General features: G+C 41.1%; 1 protein-coding gene across 1 annotated transcript in view; it reads left to right on the top strand.

Annotated features, from left to right (window-relative positions):
- Positions 1 to 3061: 3061 nt before the first annotated feature.
- The window catches only part of LCT (lactase), a 51002-nt gene continuing 32163 nt past the window's right edge, over positions 3062 to 21900 (top strand). The window contains exons 1-5 of the mRNA XM_086718476.1: positions 3062 to 3701; positions 11144 to 11223; positions 14474 to 14557; positions 18998 to 19100; positions 20370 to 20445. Of these exons, the coding sequence (XP_086574602.1) occupies positions 3062 to 3701; positions 11144 to 11223; positions 14474 to 14557; positions 18998 to 19100; positions 20370 to 20445 (983 nt within the window). The remainder of the gene's footprint in view (positions 3702 to 11143; positions 11224 to 14473; positions 14558 to 18997; positions 19101 to 20369; positions 20446 to 21900) is intronic.

The raw sequence follows: 21900 nt of genomic DNA, 5'->3' as shown, positions 1-21900 counted from the left end.
AATAGAAAAAAAGCTCAAAGAAACAGCTGGTTTTTTGAAAAGAGAAAAAAATGACAAACCTTTAACTAGACTCACCAAGAAAAAAAAGAGGACTTCAAATCCAAAGGAAAGAGGTGACGTTACCACAGATACCACAGAAATACAAAGCATCATAAGAGACTACTATGAGCAATTGTACACAAGTAGAACAACCTAGAAGAAATAAATTCCTAGAAATATACAACTTACCAAGACTGAGTCATAAAGAAAAAGTCTGAACAGACCAATTACTAGTAAGGGATCTGAATCAATAATCAAAAACCTCCCAACAAACAAAAGTCCAGGATTAAATGGCTTCAAGGATGAATTCTACCAACCATTTAAAGAAGATTAATACCAACCCTCCAATTCTTCCAAAAAATAGAAGAGGAGGGAACACTTATAAACTTGTTTTATAAGGCCAGCATTAACCTAATACCAATATCAGACAAAGTCACTAAAAGAAAAAATTATAGGCCAATGTCTCTTATGAACATTGATATGAAAATCTTTAATATTAGTATACCAAATTCAACAATACATTAAAAGGATCATACACCATGATCAACTGGGATTTGTTCCAGGGATGCAAGGATAGTTCAACATCTGCAAATCAATGTGATATACCACATTAACAAAATGAAGGACAAAAATCATATGATCACCTCAGTAGATGTAGAAAAAAAAAAAACATTTGACAAAATTCAACATCCATTTGACTAAAACCCAACAAAAGTGGGTACAAAGGGAACATACCTCAACAAATAGAGACCATATACAGCAAGCCCACAGATAACATCATACTCAAATGGTGAGAAGCTGGAAGCTTTTCCTCTAATGTCAGCAACAAGACAAGAATGTATACTTTCACCATTTTTATTCAATAACAGTATTAGAAGCTTTGGCCAGAGCAATTAGTCAAGAAAAAGAAACAAAAGGCATCCAAATCAGAAAGAAAAGTATAAAACTGTCACTATTCGCAGATGATCTATCATATATAGAAAACTAAAGACTCCACCAAAAAACTGTTGGAAGGAATCCACAAATGCAGCAAACTTGCAGGATACAAAATCAATATACAAAAATGTGTTGCATTTCTATACGCTAATAATGAGTTATCAGAAAGAAATTAAGAAAACAATCTACTTACAATTGTATCAAATGCAATACCTAGATTAAAATACCTAGGGAATAAATATAATCAGGGATGTGTACACTGACAACCATAAGACACTGATGAAGTAAATTGAAGAAGATACAAATAAATGGGAAGATATTCCACGCTCATGAATTGGAAGAATTAACATTGTTAAAATGTCCATACTACCCAAAGCAATCTATGGATTTAATGTAATCCCTATCAAAATTCCAATGGCATTTTCCATAGAAATAGAACGAACAATTCTAAAATGTGTGTGCAACCACAAAAGGCCCTGAATAGCTAAAGCAATCTTGAGGGAAAAACAAAGTCCAAGGTTTCACACTCCCTGATTTCAGACTATATTATAAAGCTGTAGCAAGCAAAATAGTATGGCATTGGTATAAAAACAGACACATAGATCAATGGAACAAAATAGCCCAGAAATAAACCACACATATATGATATAACATGAATAGCTAACTACCCCCTTTAAGCAGAAAAATGAGGGGCGCCTGGGTGGCGCAGTCGGTTAAGCGTCCGACTTCAGCCAGGTCACGATCTCGCGGTCCGTGAGTTCGAGCCCCGTGTCAGGCTCTGGGCTGATGGCTCGGAGCCTGGAGCCTGTTTCCGATTCTGTGTCTCCCTCTCTCTCTGCCCCTCCCCCGTTCATGCTCTGTCTCTCTCTGTCCCAAAAATAAATAAACGTTGAAAAAAAAAATTAAGCAGAAAAATGAAAAATTGACAAGGAGATAATATTTTCATTTTTCAAAGTGTCAAAAATGTGAAGTTTTATGACAGGTATTAGCAAAACACAGATTTAGGCACACCTCTAAACTTTAGGTAGGATTTAAATTTGATGAAGCCTATTTTGGATAACTATTTGGGTTTCAATCAAAATTCTAAATAGTAGTATAACACTGAGTCAGGAACTTAATTTCCAAGACTCTGTCTTAAAGAAATGGTCATACGTGTAGACAAAGATTCATTTACAACACATTACAATTAAGAACCAACCAGTACTCAATATAGGAGAGGTTCAATTAGGGTACATCCGTATGGGGAGTACTATGCATCTGTTAAAAAGAAGCGGGTCTATATTGTCTGATATAGACAGAACTGTGAGAACTGTTAAGTGGAAAAAAGAAATCTGAGGAACAATACATAAGGTATAATCCCATATATGTTAAATTATATGTTTAAAATGTTATACACTTATGTATGTTGGCATTTGTGTATATGTAGCGTTCGTTGAGTTGCACTGTTCCAAACACACTGAAGAATGATCTCTTTTAATTCTCACAATTTATCTACTCATCATTGTTACCAATGAGGAAACAGAGGCACAGAGAAATTAAGTAACTTTCACAAGATTTAAACCTGCATAACCATTCAGCTACATAAAAAAAGAAAACTGGAAGGAAACACAGTGTTTAGAGTGCTTACCCAAGGAAGGTGAGGGGAGTTGGGGAAGAGGAATTTGCAGGTTTGTCTTTTACGTTTTTACATTTGAATCTTTTACACAATGTGTTCATCATTTACTTATATATTTTTAAGGGGGAAAAAGGTTTGGCAAGGGATGCAATCTTTGTTCTGTTATGTAAATGAGTTTTTTGTGTGTAAACAAATTTTAAAATAATTTGTAATTAATAAAAAAAACACGGAGAACTTTTTCCTTCAGACACTTTCCAGGTTCATCTGCTTAAATTGTGCGAAATGTTTGAGGTCTTTGTGTTATCTCTTATGGTCTTTAAATTTTTGATATTACACTGGTAAGCCATGTACTGATTTCATTATCACAGATAACGCAGTTAAATATTAACTGTTAATAATCAATTAGCATTTTACAACCTGGCTGTTGTTATAAAGTAACGATTCCATGTACTTCCTAACAGGTCCTTGAAAATGGAGCTGGCCTGGAATTCAGTCTTTATTGTCCTCCTGAGCTTTTCGTGCTGGGGGTTAGATTGGGAATTTGATAGAAAATTCATTTCAGCTGCTGGTCCTCTCACCAATGACTTGCTATACAACCTGAGTGATCCACTGGGAAACCAGCGTTCTAATTTTGCAGCAGAGGACAGAAGCATTTATGTTTGTCGCCAACCACTGCCCGCTTTCCTGCCGAAGTTCTTTAATAGTGTCCGTGCCAATAAGATCACCCATTACAAAGTATTTCTTCCATGGGCACAACTTCTCCCAACAGGAAGCTCCAAAAACCCAGACAGCAAAACAGTGCAGTGCTACCGGCAACTCCTTGAGACTCTCAAGACCGCACAGCTTCAGCCCCTGGTCGTTCTGCATCACCAGACCCTTCCTGCCAGCACCGTCCAGAGAAGAGAAGTCTTTGCTGATCTCTTTGCGGACTATGCCACATTCGCCTTCCACTCCTTTGGGGACCTGGTTAAGATCTGGTTCACGTTTAGTGACTTGGAGGAGGTGATAAAAGAGTTTCCACACCAGGAATCAAGACCTTCACATCTCCAGACCCTCACTGATGCCCACAGAAAAGCCTATGAGATTTACCATGAAAAATATGCTTCTCAAGGTAAGTACACACAACCCTGATGGCTGACCCACCTTCTCCCTTCCTCCTTAAAGCAGGACTTGGCATTTCTTCCTCTTCAGTAGTCTTGTCTTTTGTATTCATTGGTGAGAAATTAATACTGTATTGAAGATACTCCCGTGGAGAGAAGCAGGGGTGGTTTATATTGCATAGTTCCAGCATTTCCTTTGAAAAATGTCTTTTAAGCACCCCTTCTCCAGTCTCGAGTCTGTGAGAGTATCTTTCTGTCCTTCCTACTCCATTCCTACCTCCCTGCCTCTCCAAGGCTTCAGGATTGCCAGTCTTCCCTCAGTCTCCCCCTTTTCTCATGCAAAGCAAGTTATGCATTCTAGCTGAAGTTTACATTCCAGCAGAGAAGACAACTACAAAGATAAAATAACGATATACTGATTGGTAGTGAGGAGAGAGTAATTGCAATTGTCCATATTCCTGCTTCATAAGTAATTGAGGTTCTGATTCAGTAGGTTTAGGCAGGATGAGTACATTTGTGATTTTAATAAATTCCTAGGCAAATCTGAGGTATACCAATTTTAAGAACCAGTTTTGGATTATTATGCTTTCTGTTTTTTATTATATACTCTATGTATATTTGTAGACATAGTATATAACATAATGCATACTTGTATATTCTACTTTTTAAACTTTAGATATTTTATGAGTACATTCTCATTTTATTAAAAATAAATATAAAATCCACCTATGAACGGATCATAGAGTTTTAAATATTTCTCTCACTTATATATGTCATATATATATGTTTAATTTTCACATTACAAAATACATTGCAATGAACATTCCTATATATAAATCTTTGTCTACCTTCCATTCAATAAATTCTTTCTGATTCTTAGAATTGAAATCACTTGTTCAAAAAATGTGCATTCTTTAAGACTTTAAAGCATGTTGCTAAATTATTTTCCAGAAACACTGTAATAGCGTATACCAACAGTTATAAAACTTTTCTGACCCTACTCAGCCTGTCTTCAATGATATAATCATTTTGTTATTGGTAATTTGACAGCTGAAAACTATTATCTCCTTATATGCCTCACTGGCACGTATTTGATTATAGAGAGATTAAACATTTTTCTATGTTAAAAATGAAAGCAGGGCAAGGGAAGAAAGAGTATGAGTGTGGAGGGAGCTGGTTCAGATAGGGGTGTCAGGAATACTGTCCTCAGGGAAGCCAAAGGAGGGAGCAAGCAAATGGATTAGACAAGAGGATTCCAGGAAGAGGTTAAAGCCCCTGCATGGAGACAGTGAGAAGCCACAGTCAGTTTAGTGAGCTCTCGGTAGAGGGTAGGAGATGAGGAGAGGCTGAATTTGAAACTGCATTCTTTGGAAAGCCCGTCTTGGGGGCAAGTGAGCACGTAAATATTTGTTGGCTGTAATTCTACTGAAGAAGTGCTGGGTAAATGAACTTGAAAGAAGGCAAGATTGAACTTGGTCCATCTCAAACAAAGGAAAATCTATCTTGTTTTGAGGACAGACTCCCTAGAATTATTTTGATTATAAAGTAGATATACATGTTTATTAAAATGTCTGTAGATTCCATTCTTAAGTTTCATCAGGTTACTAAACACTTTCTTTTTTGAGCTCATATTTTCCTTTTCTGCTCATTCCTCCCATCCTTCATTTTGTGTTTCATCAATATCACTAGATTATCTACCCCAATATAATGCAGGACACAAAGTAAATTATTTTTTTCAGTCTCCTTCTTATTCCAAAAGGTGGTTTTCCTTCTTTCTCTCTTTCTCTTATTTTCCACTCCTTTTTTAGTCCAATCCCATAGCCTTATTGTTCTTTTTCAAATATATCACCTAATATACACAAAACAGTTGTATAACATGAGTTGGTTAAAAGCAAAATACTATAAAAAATTACTGAACTGCTTTTTTTTTTAAAAAAGCACAAAAGTCTATAAAAATGCCCAGGGAGTGACCTCTGAATCCAACAATTAAAACAGAATACCACCTCACGTCAACCAGGATGGCTGTAATAAAAACAAAACAAACAATAACAAGTGTTGGCAATGATGTAGAGAAACTGGGACCCATACCACTGGTGGGAATGAATGATGGTGAAGCCATTTTGGGAAACACTCCGGTAGTTTCTCAAACAGATAAACTTTATTTTTTTATTTATTTTTTTAAGATTTTATTTTTAAGTAATTTCTATACTCAGCATGGGGCTTGAACTCACTACCCCCAGACCAAGAGTTGCATGCTCTACCAACTGAGCTAGTCAGGAACCCCTTGAAACAGATAAACTTTAGAGTTACCTATGATTCAACAATTTCTCTTCTAGGAGTATGTCTGAGAGAAATGAAAACAAATGTCTGGAAGAAAGCTTATCACAAACATTCATAGCAACATTTTTTATAATAACCCAAAGTGGAAACAACCCTAATGTCCCTCAGTTGATGGATAAACAACATGTGGCATATACATACAATGGAATATTATTTACCCAAAAAGAAATGATACGTGCCACAACATGAATGTACCTTGAAGACATTAAAGTAAGTGAAAGCAGCCAATCAGAAAAGACCACATATTATATGATTTCACTTATATTAAATCTCCAGAAGAGGCATAGAGACACTACAGTAGATAGGCTATATCTAGGGCTAGAAAAGAGAACAGGAAGTGACAGCTAATGGATAATGAATTTATTTTAAACATTTTTTTAATGTTTATTTATTTTTGAGAGAGAGAGACGGAGTGTGAGTGGTAGAGGGGCAGAGAGAGGGAGACACAGAATCCAAAGCAGGCTCCAGGCTCTGAGCTGTCAGCACAGAGCCCGATGAGGGGCTTGAACCCATGAACCATGAGATCGTGACCTGAGCTGAAGTCTGGCGCTCAACCAACTGAGCCACCCAGGCGCCCCAAGGAATTTCTTTTTTGGTGATGAAAATGTTTTGGAATTAGTAGATATGTCATACAGCTTTGTGAATATGTATAAAGATTTTATTTTTAAGTAGTCTCTATACCCAGCATGGGGCTGGAACTATCATTTTACTATCTCCATTCTCCTCTCCCATCTCAGCCCTAAGCATCTGCTAATTAACTTCCTGTATCTCTAGATTTCCCTGTTCTGAACATTTCATATGAATGGAATAATTTAATATGTCATCTTTTGTGACTGCCAATTCTATTGGGGTTTGTCTGATGTTTCTCTCATGAATAGGTTGAGATTATGGGTTTTAGGGAGGAAGATTACAGAATAAAGTGTTATTTTCATCATATATCAAGGATACAGACTATCAATGTGATTTATACTGTTAATATTGACCTTGGTCACCTGGTTGAGGTTGTGTTTTTCAGGTATCTCCACTGTAAAGTTATTATTTTTTCCTCCTTTCCATACTGCACTCTTTGGAAAGAAGTCACCATACACAGCTCACACTTAACGACTGGGAGTTCTGCTCACTCTAATAAGTAGTTTTTAAAAGTTCTTTTCTGAACTTAACCAAGGACACAAAAGACTTGTGCACTGAAAACTTTAGAACATTGCTGAAAGAAGGTAAAGGAAACAAAAATAACTGGAAAGTCATCCTTTGTTCATGGATCGGAAAACTTAATATTGTTGAAATTCCAGTACTACCCAAAGCAGTCTACAGATTCATTGAAATCCCTATCAAAATCCTAGTGACAGTTTTTGCAAAAATAGAAAAATCCATCCTTAAATACATATGGAATCTCAAGGGACCCCAAATAACCAAAACATTCTTGAAAAAGAAGAACAAAGTTGGCAGACTCACACTTCCTGATTTCAAAACTTACTACAAAGCTATAATAATCAAAATAGTGTGGTACTAGCTTAAGGATGGACATATACACCAATGGAATAAAATAGAAAGCCCACAAATAAACCCTTACCAAATGGTCAAATAATTTTCTACAAGAGTGTGAAGACCTTTCAGTGGGGAAAAGAGTCTTTTCAACAAGTGTTCCTGGGAGAAGTGAATATCTGCATGCAAAGGAACAAAGTTAGACTCTTACCTTGTAACATATACAAAGATTAACTCAATTATTAAGGATGCTCAATCATTGAGTAGAGCAAATGAAAACCACAACAAGATAGCACTTCACATCCACAAGAATAGTTATTATTTTAAAAAGCAGAAAATCACAGGTGTTGGTAGAGATATAGAGAAATTGTAATCTTTATGCATTGCAGGCAGGACTGTGAAATGGTGTAGCCCTTATGGAAAAGAGTGTGGCAGTTCCTCAAGAAATTAAACATAAAATTACTCTATCATCTAGCGCTTGGGTGTACATACATAAAAGAATTGAAAGCAGGGACTTGAACAGGTATCTATACTATACCTATGTTCATAGCAGTGTTATTTACATAGCTGAAAGGTGGAAATAACCCAAATGTCCATGGATGGGTGAATGGATAAACAAAATGTGCTATTTATACAATGGAATATTATTCAGCCTTAAAAAGAAATGAAATTCTGACACCTGCTATAACATAGATGAACCCTGAAGACATTATGCTAAGTGAAATAAGCCAGTCACAAAAGGACACACATTGTATGATTCCACCTACATGAAGGACCTACAATAATGAAATTCACAGAGACAGGAAGTAGAATAGTAGTTACCAGGGGTTAGGAGGTCTGGGGAATGGGGAATTCCTGTCCAGTGAATATAGAGTTTCAGTTTAGGATGTTGAAAAAGTTCTGAAGATGGATGGTGGTGACAGCTGCACAACAATGTGAATGTACTTAATGCCTAAACTGTACACTTAAAATTTTTAAGGGTAAATTTTGATATATATATATATATATTTACCAAAATCTTTGAAAAATTCTTTTCTTCTTTTCTAATCTTTCTATATCTGTTATTATAAACCTCCTGTTTATGTGTTCAATGTGCTGCCAGTGGGGAGGATTCAGTAGAAGAGAGGATTCGGGCAGAGAGTTGGAGGCTGGGAGAGTGGGAACATTCCTCTTGTGGGAAGAGCAGAATTGCACACAACATCCCCCACTTGCACAACACTGAGACACAACCCAGGGTAACACCAGTATTACCTGCCTGCCCAAGCAGTAGTAGTAGCTTGAAGCATTGATATTGGCAGTTCAATATTGGCCAGATTACTTTTATTGGAGTATTTGAGGCAACAAGGGAAGGAGCAAGAGGAAAGGGGGCTATTTTTTTTTTTTTATAAACAGCCGCAACGGTTTTTAGTGGAACAACTTCCCTTTATGGTGGAAACAGGTGAGCTTATCCTTTAGCGAGGTCCAGCAACGCATAGGAGGGACAGGAATTTACACAATGCTGTGCAGTGGTTTTCTACACAGGCTTACAACAGTTCATTCTCAACCCACAGCAAATACCAGTTTTGAGCTAGACACATGAACACCTGTTCATGTCTTTGAGTTCATAGACATATGAACACCTGTTTAATTATGTCCAACAAAAAAATGCAAGATAAATTTTCCTAAAGCAGAGCAATTATCCCCCTTTCAGTTCCATAGAAAACATGAACTGCAAGCTTCACGTGAGAATCTGGTTTTGAGTAATCTGCATTTGACAGTATGTTAAAAAGTATAGTTTATGCTTGCACTGGCAATAGGTTGGGAACCATGAGAATTTCTAGAACTTCAAGTACATTTGTTCACTCTAATTCTAAAAGCAGCTTGCAGAGTCAATTAGAAATTATCTATGGGGTGCCTGGCTGGTTCAGTCGGTTGGGCATCTAACTTTGGCTCAGGTCATGATCTCGTGGTTTGTGAGTTTGAGCCCCACATCGGGCTCTGTGCTGACAGCTCAGAGCCTGGAGCCTGCTTTGGATTCTGTGTCTCCTTCTCAATCTTCCCCTCTCCCACTCATGCTCACACACTTTCTCTCTCTTTCTCTCTCTCTCTCAAAATGAATAAACATTAAAAAATTTTTAAAAAAATCTGTGAGTTCATTCTATTTAGGGATTAACTGTACTCTTATTTCATTTCTTTGGCCTACAGATGATTGTACATTTTAAGATGTTAAGCACAAGCTGGGAACTTATGTTCCATGTGTGCTGATGTGACGATAGAATGAAGAATAGAAATCGGTGAAAGGTGAAATGGATCCATTAGGGACAATCATTTGAGTAACTAGAAAATAGCATTATCTTATCAGAATGAGGACTAAATGTCTCTAAGTGAAATTCCCTGCTTAGGAGATTTCAAAGTTCTACCACGTTTATCAAAATAAGCCCCTTTTGGGGCACCTGTTTCTGGCTCAGTTGGAAGAACTTGCGACTCTTGATATCTGGGTCATGAGTTCAAGCCCCACGTTGGGTATAAAGATAACTACAAAAAAAAAGCACTTTTGTAGTTGTTAGTGGTGGTTTCATTGTCAGCACACAGCCTTACAGTTTAACTCTCAAACTCTGATTTTATTTGGTTTTCATTTAGCGTTTCCAAACCACAGGTCTGCTATGCACCCAGTGCTGAAGTTGCTATCTGGAGTGATTAATGTTTTAAATTTTGCTCCTCAGCGAGCACACAATCCAGGGGGAGGTAAAGACTCAGGCGCATGAAAGAGTCAGTTGGCAATACAAACGGCTGAGGAACCCCTCCTCCGCAGCCGTGTTTCTCAAGTGGTGGTCTGAGGACGAGGGTCAGGAGCACCTGGGAAGCTTGTTAAAGTGCACTGTTGCAGAGCCCGCCCCAGTCTGCTGACAAGCACACAGGGGATTTGGACGCACACAACTGCTGAGCACCACTGCAGGTAATCAAGTATCAAATCAAGTGGGTACACGCTACAGGTGTTTATAATTCCTTCGTTTTCCCCTCCGTGCACAGGAGGGGCTGAACTGATGTTCAGGACAATGAATAAGGACCGGGTAACAGCAGAAAGTGTTAAACAAAGTGAGGAAGCAGTTCTCACCTCACCACCTTCTACACTGGAGGGGCAGGGCAGGGTAATTGCTTTTATTCTTTGTGTGTGTGTGTGTGTGTGTGTGTGTGTTATTTTGTTTTATTTTAAGAGAGAAGAGAAAGAGTGAGGGAGAGGGGCAGAAGGAGAGAGAAAGAGAATCCCAAGCAGGCTCCATGCTCAGTGTGGAGCCCAACACAGGGCTGGATCCCACCACCCCAGGATCATGACCTGAGACGAAATCAAGAGACTCTTAATTTCAAGAAGAGCCACCCAGCCTGCCCTGCTTTTATTCTTCTAAAAGACAAGTGTCCTGCATTTCTGAGTCCTGATTTAGGTGAAACATTCTCTAAAGGGACTTCGTTTTGTTTTTAAAGGCACCTTGTTATCTACAATCTTTCAGCTAGGGTAAAGTCATGTTAAGTGATTTCTTCAGAAATCATTTTTAAAGTCAGTGAACATGGAACAGGAAATGAGTCCCCACGCAGCTTCTGCAGCCCCAGCATCCTGCCTCACTCACCTGCAGCTGGTTTCTCTGGTTGGTTTTAGGCGGAAAACTCTCTGTGGTCCTACGAGCTGAAGCAGTCTCGGAGCTCCTGCTGGAACCGTCCACGTGTGCTCTTGCCAAGGTGATGACAGCACCCCAAAATAGCAGTTGCAACATCTGAGGAAAGTTGTGATTTTCATTTTAGAACACTAGAGAAGTTTTCATCTGTTAGCCTGGCATTTTTATTAACTGCCTCTTCTGAATGCTGTCCATTCTCTAGATTCATGTTTACCTTACAAACAAAATCTCATTTATTGCATCCCAGCTCTTGCTTGGTCTAGTGTCAGCTTTTGCCTATGTAAATAAGTCAAATGCTTCTGTTTGCTCTGATTTTTTTTTAACTAAAAGAGTCCAAAATAGCTTATTAGAGGAGAGGTGTGTTTATAGCAAAAGAGATATAAGGACAGGTAAAGGTTGTTTGTTTCTTTAAGTTTATCTATTTTGAAAAAGAGAGAGAGAGAGAAAGAGAGAGAGAGAGAGAAGAAAGAGAATCCCAAGAAGGCTCCATGCTGTCAGCCCAGAACTCATTGTGGGGCTTGACCCAAAAACCATGAGACCATAACCTGAGCCACGATCAAGAGTCAGACGCTTAACCAACTGAGCCACCCAGGTGCCCCTTATTTTGTTTTTTTAAAAATAACAAAACTCCCTAGAGTATCATCTTGTTTTCTGCCTCCTCGGAAAATAACTTTTTAACTATAATTTTATTAACTATAATTTTAATAAGAAAAGTTAAAACATCTGAGAATTAAACAGCTTTGGCCTGTGTAAGCTTGGCTGCTGGGCAGTGTGGAAAATCATCTGGAAAAATAGCTGATTTCTGTAGTTTTACAGATTTCTGTAGGGTGCTGTATAGATATCACAGTGCCATGTGACAGACATTGGTGCCTGTGCTACGATGGGGGCCCCATAGGTCAGGGTCCGGTCCTCAGATTTACCATCTCAGGAACTTAAAATCCAGTTGTGATAAGATTCTGAAAAAATAGTTTCAAGGCTGACCATATGGCCAGAATGCCATCTAAATTAATTTACAAGGGGTGATAACCGCTATCGGTTATGAACTCAGGAGACCAAAGTGCTGATCAGAAAAGTGCTTGTCAAGCAATAGCCTTTGGACTGGTCTCTTTGCCCCAGTCCATGCCATGCAGTGCTTCTGGAGTTTCCATGAGTCCAGTTTTTATTAATTCCCTACTGGGAATCTACACTCATTGCTCACTCTGAGATTCAAAGATGCATTGCATGGACGTGCCTGGGTGGCTCAGTTAGTTAAGGCATTTGACTCCAGTCATGATCTTGTGGTCCGTGAGTTTGAGACTTGCATCAGGCTCTCTGCTGTCAGCACAAAGCCCACTTCAGATCCTTTGTCTTCCTCCTTCTCCCCGCACCCTCAAAAATATTTAAACATTAAAAAAAAAAAAAAAAAGATGTGTTGCATGGATTATGGTGATGGTTGCACAACAATGTGAATGCACCTAATGCCAGTGAACTTGGTAAATTTTATGTTATGTGTTGCCACAGATGGGAGAAATCGGTGCAAATCCCTCAGGGCCTTCCAGGTGTGGCTCACTCAAGCTGTCTTGGGGTCTCCCCTGCTATTTTTCCCAGTGTATATGCTATGCTTTCTTCCCCCTGTCTTGCATGCACCATTCAGTGTGCTTCTTATCCTAGATTTGCCCAAATCTCTTCCAACAAAATTCTACCCATTTATGACATACACGTGCATACACTTTCCATCGGGAGGCCTCATTTAACAATACTCCCTTGCTCAACTTGATTTGCTCTCTCTCTCCACTTGGAACACATAGCCCTTTGTTTAGACCAGCACTTTCCAAGTCTTGTTATGTACCAGAATCACCTGGAGAGCTAGTAAAACGCATAAGCCAAGGCTTAATGTGGAGGGACTGTCCTGGGTCTTCATAGTTTCCAGGTGAGCCCCAGGTAAGTTTGAAGACCACTGATCTAGACTTCCTTATAGCACTTCTAACTTTCTGCAATTTTTCATGTAATTGGTGCATTTACTAACACTCTGTGTTAAGTTGTACGCTTCAGTGGTTCTACTCTTTAAATCTTCCTCCACTGCAATGACTTTCAAGGGTGGGAACTAAGCGACTATGTGTTGTACAGAAATGACAAACAAAAGTAAGAGCTGAGAGGGGGTGGGGAAGGGGTTTGGTTGTACTCACCAAAGTGGAGCAAGCATGTAGGCTTTGGGTAAACACGGATGAGACTTGATCTGGAAAGCCATAGGGAGCTAGTGATGAGTCAATTATCAAAGGTCCACGGTGCACTTGGCTGTCATCGGATGCCATTATCAAGGGTCTGTGTCCCGAGGGAACAGATGATCTATGAAGGAGAGATAATAGGCTCTGATCTAGTCATGACAAGGATACAATGACTTCTGAGAAAGGCAGGGATGGAATCACAGTGGTATCTTTATGTGTTTAGACTGTGAATCTGAAGTTCTTAGAACACATGCAGGCCAGAGACTGTGCAGAGGGGTAGATATGTCCAGGACCATAAGAGCTGTGCTCTCGGATAATACAGTGGGTCAAGCTAGGGTCAACTAGGGTGGACTTGAAAACTGTGGCCTGACAGTAGGCCAGTGACGATAGCCTACAATTAAAACAAAGCCCCAAACCCCTGTAGGTCTGCAGAGATCACTGCAGATCCTGTGGGTGTCTGAGTGCTCTGCTATCTCCGTCCCAGCAAAGTGGGACGGCTGTGAGGAGGGGGCTGACCAGGGCAGCTCTGGCCTCTGACTCCATTAGTGCTCACTTCTTTGGTGGAAACCCACCATTTCTGGCATCCAGTACTTCATTCCCTCATTTAAATCTTTAAAAAAAAATTTTTTTTTTAATGTTTATTTATTTTTGAGAGAGAGAGAGACAGAGCATGAGCAGGGGAGGGGCAGAGAGAGGAAGACACAGAATCCGAAGCAGGCTCCAGGCTCTGAGCTGTTAGCACAGAACCCAACGTGGGGCTCGAACCCACGGACCGTGAGATCATGACCTGAGCTGAAGTCGGATGCTCAACCAACTGAGTCACCCAGGCTCCCCGTCATTCCCTCATTTAATCATATACATTTATTGAGCACTTACTGTGTGCAGAGCACTTTGCTGAGTATGTGGTGATATATTCCCAGCAACATGCAGGCACAAGGCCTCCACACATTCTCACTCTGTCCCAGCTTCTCCTCTACCTGCTTTTTCCTGGAAAATCTCACTTTGGAGTATCTATTTAGTAGTAGGAGGAGAAACAAAAAAGGATACTTCTGAACAGTACTTTATCTTGAAATTGCTTATGTTCTAACGATCCTATTTACTTATTTCTAGGGCACCGTCGATTTCCTCTCTCTTGATTTGTTTTATGAATGCCAAAGTGAGGCAAGTTTGCCACAGAAGTTGAGTAAATTGCAGGTAATTTGAGCCATTTCCCATATTGATGAACGGTGAAGCTTCCTGACAGCATGTTAGACATTTTTTTTTAATGTTTATTTTGTTTAGAGACAGTGTGTGTGAGCTGGGGAGGGGCAGAGAGAGAGAATCCCAAGCAGACTCTGGGCTGTCAGCACAGAGCTAGATGGGGGCTTGATCCTATAAACCATAAGATCATGATCTGAGCTGATACCAAGACTCAGACGTTTAACTGATTGAGTGCCCCAGCATACTAGACATTTAATGCTCTCGCTGATGTGTGAACTGAGCTATTCCATGCAGAGCCAGCAGACCTGCAGAGCTGCATCTGGGCAGATCTCCAGTGAATGCATTGCTGGAGAACATTGCAGGGTCAGGCAGTCTTCCCTGGAAGAGGTAATGAGGGTTGTCTTATTAAGGTAAATATCCCACATGGATCTCTTGTGTAGATATCTTAGAATTGAAATTCCAGTCAGTGTTCATCCTAAGATTTAAAAGGGCTTTTCATGGATGGTGGTTGTGGTTGCACAACAATGTGAATGTACTTAATGCCACTGAACTGTAAAAATGGTTATGATGGCAATTTTTTATTTTTTTATTTTTTATGTTATTTATTTTTGATCTTTTTTTATTTTTTTATTTTAATATGAAATTTATTGTCAAATTGGTTTCCATACAACACCCAGTGCTCATCCCAACAGGTGCCCTCCTCAATGCCCATCACCCACTTTCCCCTCCCTCCCACCCCCCACCAACCCTCAGTTTGTTCTCAGTTTTTAAGAGTCTCTTTTTTTCTCTCTAAAATCAAATACTAATTTTTTTTTTTACATTTATTTATTTTTGAGAGATAGAGACAGAGTGTGAGTGGGAGAGGAGCACAGAAAGAGGGAGACCAAGAATCCGGAGCAGGCTCCAGGTTCTGAGCTGTCAGCACAGAGCCCGGCGCAGGGCTTGAACTCACCAACTGTGAGATCATGACCTGAGCCGAAGTTGGGCACTCAACCCGACTGAGCGACCCAGGTGCCCCTATACTAAATCTTTTTTTAAAAAATTATACATTACTCTAAAGGCTTCCATATATTATATAGTTCATATAACTTGAATTAATGGTTCTTCAGGTAAAATGCACACACCAGCAGCATCACCTTGGAAATGCAAATTCTTTTTTTATTTTTATTTTATTTTTTAATTTTTTTAATGTTTATTTATTTATTTATTTTAATATATGAAATTTATTGTCAAATTGGTTTTCATACAACACCCAGTGCTCATCCCAAAAGATGCCCTCTTCAATACCCATCACCTATCCTTCCCTCCCTCCCATCCATCAACCCTCAGTTTGTTCTCAGTTTTTAAGAGTCTCTTATGCTTTGGCTCTCTCCCTTTCTAACGATGGCAAATTTTATGTATGTCTCACCACAACTGAAAAAAAAAGACATTTCACACCCAGGTCTGCTGAATCAGATGCCAGCTATGGGGATCTTCCTGTAACCTCAGGCCCTTCCTTCCCGTTCCCAGGATTGTTTTCCTCAAGTCTAATGATTGTGACTATTTAGAGAAAGTATGTTGGATGCCACCTACCTACCTATTAGCTTTCTGTCCTATGCTTGGTCACTGCTGAGCACCTTCCTCATGGAAGACAAATCCCCAATTCCCTGGAGTCCTGACTGTTAGCCCATCTCCTAACAGGTTAGAACAGATTGCACACCCAGTGGCTTCTCTCTGGCCTTCCTGGGTCCTAGCAGTATTTCCATACTTACCCCTGAAGAGCTGCCCTCTCACAGGCCTCTCCAGGGACACCTGGCCACCAGCATTCACCCGTGTCTTCCTCTTGCCTCTGCAGGTGTGGGTTATAAAGCCACTCCCCTCTGCTTTCAGCCCTGTGCCTCCTGGCTTTGAATCCCAGCACCCCCACCATAGGCAGGGTGGATTGTTAGAGGAATTACCTGTTTAAAGGCCAAGCTCATCAGTGTCAAACCCTCAGTGCTGCAACTAGGTGGGAACTCCATTTGACCCGAGGCTGGAAGCTTGAAATGGACTAATTAGCATCAGTCCCATCCCTGTGTCTGTGGGTTTCCTGCTGACCTTGTAGGCACTGCCACTTTTATTGTTTACAAATACTATGATCTAATAATCAAAGACAGCAGATGCATTCACAAGATATTTGAGTAATAGCTGCTATGACTTTAGTGCCTGCTCTGTGCCCCGCACCGCGTGGGGCACTTTATCCTCATGTTATCCCTTACAGCAGACCCCAACACTTAAGAAACTTAACCAAGGTCAGACATGAGGTAGTGAGCAGAGCTGGAATCGGAACCAGGGCTTTCTCATGACACCACACTCCCTCTGCAAGACAAAAATAATTCCAAGGTGTTGGGGACATTATAATGAGGGTGGCATTTTTGAAAATCATGTATAATTTTAGTTGTTTTTGCAAATATCTTCTTACCTGAACCCAAACTGGCTTGACCCAGAGACTGCACTGGTGGGCTTGGTGGGCCAGATTTCTGGGCCGTAAGCAGCGCTGAAGTAGTGTCTTCAAGGCCTGCTGATGCCTGTCACACCTAAACCTGTCTTTTGTCTTCTTTAAGGACTTCAACCAGGGCTTGTTCCTCAGCTAATGGGTTCATTGTCTGACGTTTTAAAACTGTCTGGGTTAGGCAGATGGAGCATGCCTCAGAGAGGCCATCAACAGAGCACTGGCTTAATTTCTGCTTGAGGATGTGGTTTACAGTGTTTCTCTTTTGACATCAAAACGTTTTCAAGAAGGCCTGCTCCCCCCGTGTCTGGATAAAGCTGTGAACTCTCAGTTGAGAGCTGGCCAGCCGAATAGTAAAACCCTCCTGGACAAACTTGGCAGCCTTTTATTAGGAGTTCTTTATTCCTATTATTTCCTTAGGTAGGGATTAGGTTCCAGATGCTGCATTTGACACTTCAGATGTAGCTCTAAAGATTCAGGATGACCACTTTCATCACCAGCTATGAGGAGAGAACTGAGCTGGAGAGGAGACTGTCCCTCTCTGGGCTCGTTGGTTTACAGGCGTATACCATTTCCGACACAGCACACCCAGGAGAGGAAGAACAGCTTTCTCCCCAGGCGAGGGGCTGACTTGTGTCCCCAAGAACCCAGATCATTCTGCCCACTGCTTCCTTCGGAGCGTACCCTTCCTCCTTATCTGGGGTCCTCTCACCCTGCTCCTGGAGGCTTGAAGGCCTGGAGGAGCAGGTCCCGCGCTGTCCCATTCCCATTTCCTTCCACTCTCCCCAGAGCACCTGCACATCCTTCTCCGAGCCTCAGGGACCCTGAGCTGCTGCTCTTCTCACCAGCACACAGGTGTTTTAGGGCTAGAAGACATCCTCATGCCCAGCACATCTAAATTCTGCAGGAGGTGCATGAGCAGTGCCCCTGTCCTCTGAGCAGGTAAAGGCTCTGCTCACCCAGGAAATTCCCCACTCAGCTGAAGGCTCCTTCAGCCCTCCTGGCCCCCATTGTGTGTTGATCTTTCAGGAGAGAGAAAATCCTCGGTCCCCTTAGCTGTTGGGTTCCCCTGCATCCACCCAGCAAGGGAAAGAATGAGGACTGTATGAGCTGCACCTCCTTTAACTGTGGTCTTGGGCAACTTAGCTTCTCAAGGCTGAAGGCACTTTATCTGTAAAGAAGGGGCATTGTTGCAGGTGACTCTGAGAAAATAAAGAATGAGCCTGCCTTCTTTGGAAGTAGTTGCTATCGGTATCTCTCAGTGGCTTTTAACTCCTCCGAGGCGGAAAAACTTGATGTGGGGAAAATGACCAAACCCAACCTCGTCCCCAGAAAAGGTAATTGAAAGTGAAGTCACACAACATGTTTCCTTTGACAGTGAAATGGCTTAGAAATGGGAGAAAAGTCACACCTGTTCCATTTGAATGAGGGCCGCTTTATCATCATTATTCTTATGGAAAATGTGAAATAAGTCTACAAGAAAAGTATAACGAAGCCATCCCCAACTTCAAAAGCTGTCGACTCATGGCTGATCTTGTTTCATCGATGCCCCATCTTCCCCTTCTCAAGTCAGGTTGTTTTGAAGCAAACCCCAGACATGCATAAATCCTGTGATGGTGGCACCTGATTAAGCCTCTTATAGTGAGAAAGGCCCCTAACATGAGTGGATGGCCTTGTCCCTGGTCCCAACACAGTGCCTGGTTGGGCACTGTAAGCCTAGTAAGCATGCTAAGCCTATCTCTTTGGTGTGGGTTGATGGGGAGGGTGTGGCCGCTGTTACTGAAAAGTGTAGCTCATTCTCCCTCCGAGTCTAGAGTCTGCTTCCTTTCCTAATTGAGATGTCTGGAGGTCATTTCCCAAACCGGCGTGAGGTTCGTAACTTCTCATCTTGAAAATCTATCCTTGTTATCAAAAGACTTATGCTAGGCAACTTCAATTCACTTGTTGGCCTTTATCTTTTTCAGAATGTTGAGCCAAAAGTAAAAATTTTCATCTTCAGTCTAAGATTCCAGGACTGCCCCTCCACCAGGAAGAAGTCAGCCACACTGCTCTTCAGCCTTCTCGAGGGTGAGTGGACCATTGCTGGCGAGGTTTTGAGTCACATTTGGTGCACTGGCTTGGCAGTAGCAGTCCTGAAAGTCTGGGGTTCCAATAAGAGGAAGGACCAGAGGAGGGCTGGTCTGAGAGCCCACCCCAGACGCCTTTGTACCCTCTGTCCCTTAGCTCCCACTGACCCAAGAAAGACGAGGGGTTCTGTATAAAGATGACAAGGATGCCTCGGTCTTGTGTAAATAAAGGCCATCAGGCCTCAGGTATCAGGTGTAAGCAGGGGAACTGCTCTGTGCTTGTGTGTCCCCTTCCATTACCCATCCCTCCGATATCTCACCTTTGCCTCACTCTGCTTCCTCTTATTCACGTCCCCATTTCACTTCAGCTTGCACATGGTGCCAGTGGGCACCTCACCAAAACCTTCATGTCTAAGACCCACAGCTCATGGACCATCTTCTCTGTGCTTCTTATGTCAAATTCTTGAGAGTGAATCTGACTGGGGGCCCATGGATCAGGAGATCACTCCTGGTCCAGTCGGGTCAAGGGAAAGGTGGATTCTGTTAAGGCATCAGGGGCTGAGGATCTACTAGAGACTCTGCAGGAAGGATCTGAGGGCCACATTCCTGGGTGTCCTGACATCCATCCCAGTCACCCTATAAGGCAGAGTATGGTATAAGTCAGTAGTGCCCTTTTTACTACCTGTAACCAGTACTGAGCTGACTTCACAGACCTCCTGACACTCATCCATAGATACCACTTAATAACCCTCACCCTAACTCATTTTTTGATGGCATACCGATCTCTATTCTTAAGTTCCATCCCTTTCTAAATGGCTAAAATGGTCAATTTTATGTTGATACATAGTTTACTACAATTTAAAAAATTCCATCCTTTTCTGATGTCTGAGTTCTTCTAAATCAATTGTTCTCCATGTGTGGTCTCCAGACCAGCAGCATCAGCCTCACCTGGGACCTTGTTAGACATTCAAATCCTTGAGCCCTATGTCAGATGCACTGGATCAGAAACTGTGAGGTGGGCCCAGCAATTTGTGCTTTACAAGCTCTGCAGGTGATTCTGATGCACACGGAAGTTTGAGAACCACTGTTCTAAGTAGGTGGAAATCACTTCTGACCTCCTTAGTTCTTTAGTCCATGGCATTTTCCAGGGAGCTTAGAACAATTGCTTGGAGTTTGGGTGTGTTGTATCTATAAGGAAAACGATTGATGGCAATCATGCATATTGTTGGTTGGACTTCAGGGAGAATTAATTAAACTTCTTCTTTTACAGCCATAAATAAAAGCCAAGTGATCACCATTGGGTTTGATCTCAATACTTTCCTGAGCTGTTCAAGTTCCAAGAAAAGGTAACGTTAGATTTCCTGCTGAAGTATCAATAGCTGATATTTGCAGAATATTCTTTCATATGTGTGATCTCATGGGACTGTTGCCATCTGCCTCTCGCCAGTGATTTTATCATGGCTGTTCTGTAGGCGAGAGATAAAGGCTCAGAGGGGATGGCAGAGAGAGCCTGTCTCCCATTGCATCTTACCCGGGGCCCACATGGTCCTGCATCCTCTCTTGTCATTCTGCACTGGTGACCTTTGCAGTTTGTCCAAGTGTACACAATGAGTAGAGCTGGTATCTGAACCCCTGTCTTCTAATTTAAGATCTTGTTGGAGACAACCTGAGTTTGTGGAACAGCAGCCTGGGTTAAAGATATATCTGACCACCCCACTGAAGTTACATGTTCTGAGTAAGTGAGGTTAGTTCTGTATACCTGTTTCCTCATGTGATATGTAAAACATCTTCCCCTCGAGGAGATAGCATAGGTAGGAGATTGAACTGTTGCACTGGGGCAGAAACCTAACTCAGTGGTGTTCTAAGAAGAGGTTGTTTTTGGTTTTCGTGGGTTTTTTTTTTTTTTTTTTACTTTTTTATTTCCTTAAGTAATCTCTATACCCAATGTGGGGCTTGAATTCATGACCCTTCAAGATAAACAGTCACAGGCTCTACCAACTGAGACAGCCAGGCATACCCTAAGAAGAGAGGTTTTAATTTATGTGGGGTTGCAAATAATTTCTTACCGAAATTATGGCTAAAATACCAAAATTTGTAAATGGCATACTTTAAAAAAAAATTAGAGCAGGTTGTAGGTTACCCCCATAATGACCCTCTCACAACACTCAAAATCCGACGTGCTTCCCAAGTGAGCATGAAAAGGATGGTGTGGACTCCTGAAATCATTGTTGCACTATATGCTAACTAATTTGGATGTAAATTTTAAAAAACTTTAAAATAAAATTTAAAAAATAAAATAAAATAAAAACCTAAAAGACAAAAAAGACGTGGGCCAACCACGTACAAATGACATCCTCTCTCCACATGACAAACCTAAAAGACAAAAACCTAAAAGGATGGTGTGGAAACCAGGACACGGTTGTTCCCCAGAAACGTCAGCCTTCCATGGGTATGTTACACATGTGAGCTTCATGGACCATGCATTGACGAAAGACAAAGACTGGAAAGAATCATTTGGCTTCCCAGACTTTGAGCTAGAGCTCTCCTTACCCTACCTCAGACTGCTAGAAAAGCTCTGTCCAGGGTCACTCACTCAGTTGCTACCATCTTCTTGTGCTTTTCCTCTCCTAGCACTTGCGTATCTCAATCTGTTGTTCAGTCCTCTCAACTCACTTCAAGCTCCGCCAGTTAAACCAACAGACCCCGAGTGGCTGCTACTGTCAGGCTTTGTGCTGGAAGTATGAATGGTAGAAAGAGCAGATAGGTCAAAAGTGCTCCCTGACCACACTCGGAGTCAGCTG

The sequence above is a fragment of the Puma concolor genome, chromosome C1, assembly GCF_028749965.1.
Source record: "Puma concolor isolate L17-30 chromosome C1, mPumCon1.1.hap2, whole genome shotgun sequence".
Classification (NCBI taxonomy): Eukaryota; Metazoa; Chordata; class Mammalia; order Carnivora; family Felidae; genus Puma; species Puma concolor.
The sequence above is the reverse complement of the archived record's forward strand: the minus strand, read 5'-3'. Positions and strand labels throughout refer to the sequence as shown.